The sequence below is a fragment of the Jaculus jaculus genome, chromosome 4 (genome assembly GCF_020740685.1).
Source record: "Jaculus jaculus isolate mJacJac1 chromosome 4, mJacJac1.mat.Y.cur, whole genome shotgun sequence".
Lineage (NCBI taxonomy): Eukaryota > Metazoa > Chordata > Mammalia > Rodentia > Dipodidae > Jaculus > Jaculus jaculus.
Window position 1 is genome coordinate 126,669,302 of NC_059105.1, and position 9,918 is coordinate 126,679,219.

The window sequence follows — 9,918 nt, forward strand, 5'->3', positions numbered from 1 at the left end:
TTAGAGAAAGTTCTCCCCTCCTTCACACACTGCTTTGTGCGGAGGTGACATCTACCAGACAAGCTCACCTCCAGAGAGAAGCAGTCACCACATTTCCCTGCGCCCACCCACACATTAGAAAGGAAGAAAATGGGGGCTAGGTACATGGGAGATTAAGAACTTGACCCCACTATCCTGACCAAGGAAAAGCAAGGTTCACTGGGCATGAGGAATAAAAAGACCTTGAAATCCCACTTTTGAGTAATGAGGATAATTAAGACAGCAGGGAGAGGGAGAATTGCAGTGGGATGAAGAGCTGGGAAGGGCTCAGTCACTGGAAGCATCGTCCCCTTAGTTTTTGTACTGGAAGGGTTCGTCGCCAGTCTCCTTGAGAAGACATGTAGGGATGATGGCCTCTGTCACTGCAAAGGGGTCACAGTTGGCAGAAGGACGCTGGTCTTCGAAATAGCTCCTCTTCTCCTGGCCAACAGACCGGGGAATGCGGATGCTGGCACTGCGGTTGGCAACACCGGTGGAAAAGTCGTTGATGTTGGCGGTCTTGTGGAAGCCAATCAGGTGGTGGGCATTGTCCAGGCCTCCCTTGGGATGGTAGGCACAGATGTGGTACTGGTGCCGCTTGCTGAGTTTCTCAATGGCCTCCTCAATGTACTTCAGGCCATTCTTCTCCCACATGGCCTTTGTGCTGAAGTTGGTATGGCAGCCTGCGCTGTTCCAGTTCCCAGGAATGGGCTTAGGGTCAAAGGCTGCTATCACGCCAAAGTCTTCACATACACGATGTAAGATAAAGCGAGCCACCCACAAGTAACCTCCCATGCGGATTCCTTCACAGGGTCCAATCTGGAATTCCCACTGGGCAGGCATGACCTCGGCATTTGTTCCTGTGATCTTGACTTCAGCATACAAGCAGGCCTGGTAGTGAGCCTCCACAATATCTCTGCCATACGCTTTGTCAGCTCCCACACTACAGTAATACGGGCCTTGGGGCCCAGGGAAGCCATTGGAAAGCCAACCAAAGGGGTGCCCATCTGTCCCCATGAGAGTGTATTCCTGCTCCATTCCAAACCAGGGGTGCTGGTTGCTGACCATGTCCATGATCCACTTACAGGTGTGCCTCAAATTGGTCTTGGCAGGCTTCCGATTATACTTGAAAACTTCACAGAACACCAGCTTGTTGGGATCCCTGCGGAAAGGGTCACGGAACATGGCAACTGAGAGGAGGTACATGTCACTGTTGGAGCCTTCAGACTGGAAAGTGCAGGAGCCATCAAAATTCCATTCTGGCAACTCTTCTACACACTTGGGCTCACAGTCCAGGGTGCGGGTCTTGCAGCGCAGCCCTTCTCCGGTACCATCAATCCAGACATACATGCCTTGGACTTTCTCGCCCTGAGGCAGGGCCATGTACATCTGCTTGATGCCTTTGTTCAAGTTGGAACTTGCTGAGGTGGCCATGGTGGAAGGCGTTCTGGGCGGCTACGGGTTGGCAGGAAGGAAGGTGGGCAGGCGGCGAGAGCGAGGTGGAGAGCACGGAGAGATCGGTGTAGGGTTCAGACTCTGCACTCGGCTCCCATTCTCGGCTCTGCCAGGGATTCTCTCTTATTGCCAGGAGTCATTGAACGTGTGGTGGCCAGAGATGTAAGTTGGTGAGTGTGCGGAGCAGTCTAGGCTTCCGCATGCATGGATCAATAGGCGCGTGTCAGCAGCGGCAGACACGGTGGCTATTTAGGGGGAGGAGTGGGCTACCCACCCATACGGGGATCCGTGATTCCCTGTCTCTCACCCCCTCCCCCCTCCACGTGCCCTCCCACTGACAATCTACTGGAGATTCCTCTCCCCTAAAGGACCCAGTGAACTTTTAATGTCTTGCCTTTGTTTTCCCAGGATTTCAGTGCAGCTAGGTGGTTGCTGTCTTGGCCAGAAGTGTGTTTTCTTGCTTTTAGATAGTGGAAAGATTTTACAAATTTCTAGGTTAGAACGACAACAGCCTTCAGCCTTCTTAATATGTGCCACTCTGCTTGCTCCATCTCCTACAACAAAATAAGTAAATAAAATGAACAACACGAACAAGAAACCTAAAATATTCTGTAGTTGAGAAGTTTTTACAAACGGATTAAAAGCAATCATAATAATAATGAACTTATTTTCCATAAGACCATTTGTAAGTTTGAATTGAGAGGTGACATTCTGTAATCTAAGTTGCAATTGGAACCCTCTAGCTGCTGTGTGGTAACTAGACTGTAGGGAATGGGGGAAAGTCTAGAAGAAAGTCTAGTTAAGAAACTGATGCAGGCATCCAGGTAAAAGAACAGACACAAGAAATCACTGTAGAACTGTTAGGATGTGGTGGGATTCTCAACACATTCTAAAGATAGTGCCATAGATTTGCTGACAAATTGAGTATATGGGAAGAGAGAAAGGAGTCAAAGATAACTCAGAAGGTTTAGCTGAGGTAAGGATGATGAAAATGTCAGCACTTGGAAAAACCTATGTCCAGAGAAGAGACTCAAACAGATCAAGAACTGAAATTTAGAAGCTTACATTGGGTTTTGCATTTCTGGTCCATCATTTAAGTAGTTTAGAAGTTGTCACTCTTCTAAAAGTAAAAAAAAAAATACAAACAAATTGAAAACTCAACAACTCTTCTTTCACTAGAGAATTAAGGGCACAGGACATATTGATAGTTCCAAATGGTAGAGATTAGATGAGTGACTACAGAGTGAGTATTATAACTTATAGGGAAAGAAAACCATAAGCAGAAATCTCTATAAGAACAAATATTTGGGCAGACAAACTTAAGCTGTAACTGGCGAATTGCTTTAGGCTCCATGTGGACAAAGCTGAGACTTACAAACTTCAGAAAGGGGGATGAGACAATGATTCATCAGGAAAGTGTCTCACAAAGTGTGAGGGTCAGCAGCCCCCTATAAATGCCAGTTGTGGATGTGTCCACGTATTAGTCATCAATGGGGAGGCACAGACAATTGGATCCCTGGGTGTAAACTAGCTAATTAGAATAGCTACAGAGTTCAATGTGTTCAATTAAAAAGATAATGCTTTTGTAAGATAACCACCATAACTTCTAGCTTCCATGCACACGTGTATGCATGCACATGTGTGCGCATGCACGCGCGCACACGCATACACACACACACACACACACACACACACACAAACACACACACACTAAAAAATTCTCAGCAAGATCTGGTAAGGGGAAGAAGGTTTATCTCCAGTTCAACAATGGTACTAAAATAAATGCTGGATAAAAAGTTAATCGTGCTTCTGACACGAAGGAGGAAAGAAAGCCATTCTGCAATATACCAGAATATTCCGTTCATAATGATGGCTATCTTCAGAAGAAACTACTTTAACATAACTTAATCTCCAAAAGTTTTACAACAGCCTAATTTAAGTAGAGGAAAGGTAAATAAATACCAAAATTTATGCATTTTCCCCTTTCCATGTGTAGAAAGATAAACACACAATTATAGCAACCACTCTCCTTATTGTCCCACCAAAAAGTGAAATTTTTAACAAACACTAATTAAAATCACAGTCTAGGGGAATATACATGTCAAACAACTTAAATGGTCAGTTATAGGACTATAGAACACTTCTTGCATTACTAAAGAACTTTTACTAGTACATTATACCTACATGTTCATAAAATATATAAAGGATACAGAGAGACAAAAAAAGGAATTGAGATTGAAGAAGTAACAGCACTTCTGTCATCCATATCAAAAATTCTGGAATTATGAGATTAGACTGTTTTGACTCTGACTAATATGCCAAATGCTTTAATGGAACCAATAAATAATCTTCAAGAACATGGATTATGTAAGCAGAGAGGAGATTTAAACTATTACAATAGAACCAAGGAATGTTTTGGGAGGATTGTTACAAAAACTGTCAGAGCTGAGGAAAGAAGTTTTGACCTGACAATATGACAGCCAATGTCTCCAAGACTGAAGCAAACATTGTTCTCTGCCCCACTTATGGAGTAAGTTATTTGACTCTTATTGTTTATTTATTTATTTATTTATTTTGAGTTCTTTGTAGATTCTAGATTTTTGGCTTCTGTCAGTGGTATAGCTGACAAAGATTTTCTCCTTATAACTGACTGCTGCCCTGGAAATGCATGACCCACAATCCCCAAGGGGTTCACCTGCATCCCCAATGAGGAAGGCTTCTTCAGTAAAAGTGCAGGGAGGAAGGAAAGGATGGTACCAACATGTGATGTTTACATACCAAATATGTCCACATCTAAAAATAAATAAATAAATAAGTAAGTAAATAAATAGGGCTGAAAATGGCATCTGCCTAACCTCAGCTCACCTGACAGGGAGGAAAAGACAAGACTTTTAAGGTTGGGGGTGGTTATTATTTGTTTAGGGGCTTGTTGATTCTAGTAGGCTTCCAGTGGGAGGGTGTGGAGGAACAAATAGGGAACATGCTGATTCACAGACTCTCAGGTAGCCAATCAGTGCACGATCCCTACAAGCACCTGTCCTAGCTGCAGTCCCTGTAGCAAGACCCTTCTGCACTAACTGCAGACCAAGTGGACCCAAACTAGCAGGCTAGATCATCCATCCTAGGCTTTTCTGCCACCAGGCAGAGCTCCACAGACCCCATCAGCATCCCACCATTTCCAAGCAGCCTGTGGTACTCTGAAGATGTGCTTGACTGCTGGTCCTCCACAGCCTTGCTGTCTCCAGCGGGTGCTGCAATCATTGGTACCACCCCAGATCTGTTCCCTGCCTGCGCATGATTATGGTTCCCGCCCAGTCTTGCTGTCCCCTGCAGTCATGCATGATCTTCATAACCTGCCAGCCTTGCTGTCCCTGGAATGCTATTGGGCGGCCCAATCACCTTTACCCCAGCCTTGCTGAATCCCCCCCACCCCCGCAATCGCCAGCCCAGTCGCCATTCCAGCCCAGCCAAGACCATCTGAGCCCAGCACACAATTGCTATCCCAGTCACCACTGGCCCCTTCCACCACCAAACAGGGACCAGGCTAGTGTTTCCACCCTAGTCTTTCTGAATTCAGTGAGCAATCATTGTCCCACTCACTGCAGTCCCCCACCTGCCCCTGGCTACATCCTAGGATTTCTGAAACATTGTGATTGACAGACCACAGCAGAAAAGGAATAAGACAAAAAAATGTAAATCCAGCTAGATTTCCCAGTCCCACAATGGCTGTCTCTAATCAAAACAAAAAGAGACAATAGGATCAGAACCCCAAAATTAAGAAACGAGCTATGCAACCCTGGCCAAGAAAATAGCAGAACTTACAGAAACTCAACAAAGGAACAATAATTGAATGAACGGTATGCTCACTAGACTAGACATGCTAGGAAAGAACCAGGAAGTTTTCTCAAGACAGTTAAATGGTCTGAAGGAGAGCGGGAAAAAGAAAAAAAGAGGTCTTCAAACAGCTGGCTAAGCTTAATGAAGACATTAAAAAAGCATAGAACAATGAACTCTAAGAAGCATTAAAAACACCAGAAAATGATGTGAAAAGGGAACTCAACAGAGATTTGTAAACTACATAAAAAGGCAGTAGAATATACACACCAAATTGAACAAGCCCAAAACTCTAAGAAGCTCCAAAGAATTGAGTCAGCCATGTGGAGGATAGAAACTCAGAATTGGAAGAAAAAGCAGAAGAAACAGTTTGTGAGTCCGAAAGTTTCAACAAGTTTAAAAACTTCTGTGAACAGAAAGAACTAAGGGATATCCTTAAGTGTCCCAATGTTAAGATCATGGGACTACCAGAAGGGGAAGAAATTCAGACCAAAGGCATGGAAAACTTATTCAACAAAATTATCAAAGAAAAATTTCCCATTCTCTCAAAAGAAAGTCCCACCAAGATACAAGCTAGCACAACTTCAAACAGACTGTACCAAAGCAGAATTTCTTCAACACATATTATCATTAAGACTCTAAACATCAAACAAAAACAGAAAGTCCTAAAGACAGGTAGGGAGAGACAACATGTTACCTATAAAGAAAAACCCATCAGAATTACATCAGACTTCTCAGGAAACCCTAAAAGCCATAAAGGACTGGAGTGGAACACTGCAAACTCTAAGAACTTATGGACTCCAATCCAAATTACTCTACCCAGCAAAAGTATCCCACATAATAGATCCTACCATAATAGATGGTGAAAGAAAAACTTCCCATGATAAAACTCAGTTATACAACTATATGAACACAAAGCCAAACATATAAAGAATACCTCAGAGAATGTTCCACACAGAAGATTCAAATAACTAACTTCAAATGCCTATGAGAAGCAGACCACAATAACCAAACTTCAGGAAGGCACAAAAACTATTAAGGCCAAGAAAACACCAAAACACATAAACCACCACAGTATGGCAGGGATCAAACCATAGCTCACAGTTATTACCCTAAATTTGAATGGCCTTAACTCACCCATCAAGAGACATAAGCTAACAGAGTGGATCAGAAAATTAGACCCCTCAATCTACTGTCTTCAAGAGACCCACCTCTCCACTAAAGACATACACCTCCACAGGGTGAAAGGGTGGGAAGTGATATTCCAATCAAAGGGAAATAAGAAGCAAGCAGGTGTAGCTATATCGGGTAAAGTAGACTTCAAACCAAAAGTAATAAAGAAAGATAAAGAAGGCAACTTATTACTTATCACGGGGGTGATCCAACAAGAGTATATCACAATCATTAATCTTTATGCACCAAACACAAGTGCACAAGTGCATTCATAAAACAAAATCCCACTTGACAATAAGACAGAAATAACCACCAACACCATTATAGTTGGGGACTTCAATACTCCTCTATCAGCAATAGATAGATCATCCAAACAGAAAATTAACAAGGACATAAGAGAGCTCAACAAAACCATAAATCAACTAGACCTAATGGACACCTATAGAATAGACCCAGTAATTTCCTTATTATCCTAAAAGCTCCAAACCTCAGTTCAGAGATATTTGCTCAACTATGTTTATAGCTGCTCAATTCATAATAGCTAAGAGCTGGAATCAACCCAGAGGGGCCTGAAAGATTTTTAGAGACATAAGTTGGGTCTTTATGTACTGAGATATTGCTTCTCCCCCATAACTGAAGTCCACCTCCACAATACTACACCCACAATCCCCGGGGGTGGGGGGGATGGGGAGAAGGCTCATGATGGTATCATCATGGCTGTTTACATAGTACATACATAACTAATACAGACAAATTAAAAAACAAGTAAATATATAAAAAGATGGAGAATGTTAGTAAGGGTAAAAACCAAGACCATAAAACCCACCTTGAATATAAAAACACATCAAAATAAATAGATAATGGAAAAAGCTAAATCATTTTAACACTAACCAAAACAGCACAAAAGTGAAAGAAACTGATCCAGAGAACACTCAACTCCTACCAAACCAGATATCCAGAAACACAGAGGCTCTCGAGACCTCATCACTGAAGTAGACCTAAAATGAACCCAACAGGGCTAAGGGAAATTTGCAGAAGAGAGGGCAGAAAGATTGTCAGAGCCACACACTGGGTCATTTTGCACAGACACTGACTCTTTTTTTTTTTTTTTTGATGAACTCATTTATTTGATGTAGTAAGTTATGCAAAGAAAATATATGCAATTGCATAAAAAGAATCATCCTCATATTACTAAGCACACAGCAGTGGTCTCGAAAATAATGAAGTATAGAATGGACCCCAGGATTTAGTGCAAAAAAAAAAAAAAAAAAACCCCTCACAAAAACCCCCACCCTGTACAGGAAAGTTTTAGGCTTCTAACTTCACTGAATCCAGTACTAAACGTGCTTCTTTGTATTCTTCTGCTTCTTCCAAGTCTTTTTCACTTTCTAATATCTGCTGAAGATCAGTATATGCAGCCTCTAACCTGCGCTGGCAATCAGGGATCATCATCCGGGACTCTTGCAGGATCTCCGCCTGCTTTTTAATGGCATAATTTTCACCATCTTCAGCTTTCATTTTTTCAACCTTTTCTTCTTGCTGTTTTGCTTCTTTTTCATACATCACCTTTTCTTTGACCAATCGCTTCACTACGCCGGTCTTGATCTTGATCTGCCTCACGCGAGGATCCGCCATGGTACCTCCAGCGCCGCCGGAAGGAAGGGCGAGAACAAGAAACGCTGCGCAGCGCGCGCACCAGCCAGCCAGACACTGACTCTTACTGATGGCTAACCCCACCATACACAATCCATATTCCCCAATGAGGAGGGTCCTTGAAGAGGGAAGGGGGACAGAGAGGAGTCTAATGATGGTACTAACATGACTGTATACACACTGTGTACATAACTAATAAAAAACTGGGAAACAAAAAATTAAATCAATATGTATATTTTTTAAAGACCAGGAGTAGGGCTGGAGAGATGGCTTACCAATTAAGCACTTGCGTGTGAAGCCTAAGGCCCTGATTCGAGGCTTGATTCCCCAGAACTCATATTAGCTAGTTGCACAAGGGGGTGTATGTGTCTAGAGTTTGTTTGCAGTGGTTGAAGACCCTGGCTTGCTCATTCTCTCTCTCTCTCTCTCCCTTTCTCTCTCTATCTGTTGTTCTCAAATAAGTAAATAAAAATAACAAAAAAATTTAAAAAGACCAGGAGTAGTTATATTAATTTCAGACAGAGTAAATTTTAAAAAAGGGAAGATTGTGAGGGATAAAGTGGAGTACTTCTTAATGAAAAGACTTCAAGAAACATAGCATAAATCAAAACATATAATTACAAATTGAAATAAATTCATTGGGAGTCATAGTAAAATTAAGCACCTATATACCAGGTAGGAAGAGATTAATTAGGCAGATAACAGTGAGAACATATTTCAGTCCAGCAGCATCATAAATCAAGTAGACAAACATCTACCTATTATTGTAATCATCAACTACAAAGTACACATTCTTCTTCAGTTCATATAACACACACCAGTGGAACATCATTTGATAGTAAAAGATACATACTGGTATTCTCTGGTAGAGCAATATTGTCAACAAAAATGTATTACATATCTAAAATAGTTGAGGCTAGGATTTTGAATGTATTCATCATAATGAAATGATAAAATTGACGATAATGATTATTCTATTTATATTGATTTGATAATTACCCAATATGTATGTGAATCACAATATCACTTTGTATCTTATAAATATGTATAATCATGTGCTAATCATTCAAACAGAGAAATTGTAAACTAGGAAGAGGTTAATTTTTTCTCCCCTTTTAAAGTCATTTTATTGAGAATTTTAAGGCATCAAAATACTATAATTTGAACATATTCCCATCTTATTACCCTTTTTATCCCCACCACCTTCATTGCATTTAACAACCCTCTCCCTCCAACTAGTTCTTATTTTTATCTTTTTCTATCCTCTACATCAAGATATTGATGGGCTCAGAATTATACAGTTCTTGTGGTAGTAATTACAACAACTATGGGGTCATGTATGTGCCAGTCAATTCATTCCAGAGCACAGTGTCCCAATATACTCCTTCTCGTCCTGGGGCTCACACTCTCCTTCTTTCCGCTCTTTGATTATGTTCCATGAGTCTTGGAGAAGTGATCGAGATATCTTGTTTAGTTCTCAACAGCCACTTATTTTCAGCTTCAATGAGTTTTGAGTTTCCTTGGTATCTACTATGATCTCCATGGAGAAGCTTATTTTGTTAACAGAGGAGTACTAATCTTATTTCCTGCAGCCTACTCTGCAATCAATGTTTTCTGAAGCCTAGTGGGTGTGCTAGAGATGAGTTATTCAGCTCTAAGCACTAAGGTTTCTCTTCTCATCACCTTACTGAATTTTGGGTTTCTTCAGTTTTCACCACCATCTGTAAAAGAGGCTTTTCTAACCAAAATATGAGATAACAGCATTAATTAGTAAGAATAAACCTA

The 9,918-nt window shown here is 41.5% G+C and overlaps 2 protein-coding genes across 2 annotated transcripts; both read right to left on the reverse strand.

Annotated features, from left to right (window-relative positions):
- Positions 1-330: 330 nt before the first annotated feature.
- Positions 331-1,466, reverse strand: LOC101596668 (glutamine synthetase-like). The gene has a single exon (XM_012951319.2). The coding sequence runs from the start codon at positions 1,450-1,452 to the stop codon at positions 331-333; it is 1,122 nt and encodes a 373-aa protein (XP_012806773.2). The 5' UTR covers positions 1,453-1,466.
- Positions 1,467-7,585: 6,119 nt separating this feature from the next.
- On the reverse strand, positions 7,586-8,146 carry LOC101596962 (tubulin-specific chaperone A). Its single transcript, XM_004668969.2, has one exon. It carries the CDS (start codon positions 8,113-8,115, stop codon positions 7,789-7,791), a length of 327 nt encoding a protein of 108 aa, XP_004669026.1. The 5' UTR covers positions 8,116-8,146; the 3' UTR covers positions 7,586-7,788.
- Positions 8,147-9,918: the final 1,772 nt, after the last annotated feature.

Bases quoted from the DNA above. Each gene is read 5' to 3' on its own strand.
- LOC101596668 (XM_012951319.2), bottom strand. From the start codon at position 1,452: ATGGCCACCTCAGCAAGTTCCAACTTGAACAAAGGCATCAAGCAGATG.
- LOC101596962 (XM_004668969.2), bottom strand. From the start codon at position 8,115: ATGGCGGATCCTCGCGTGAGGCAGATCAAGATCAAGACCGGCGTAGTG.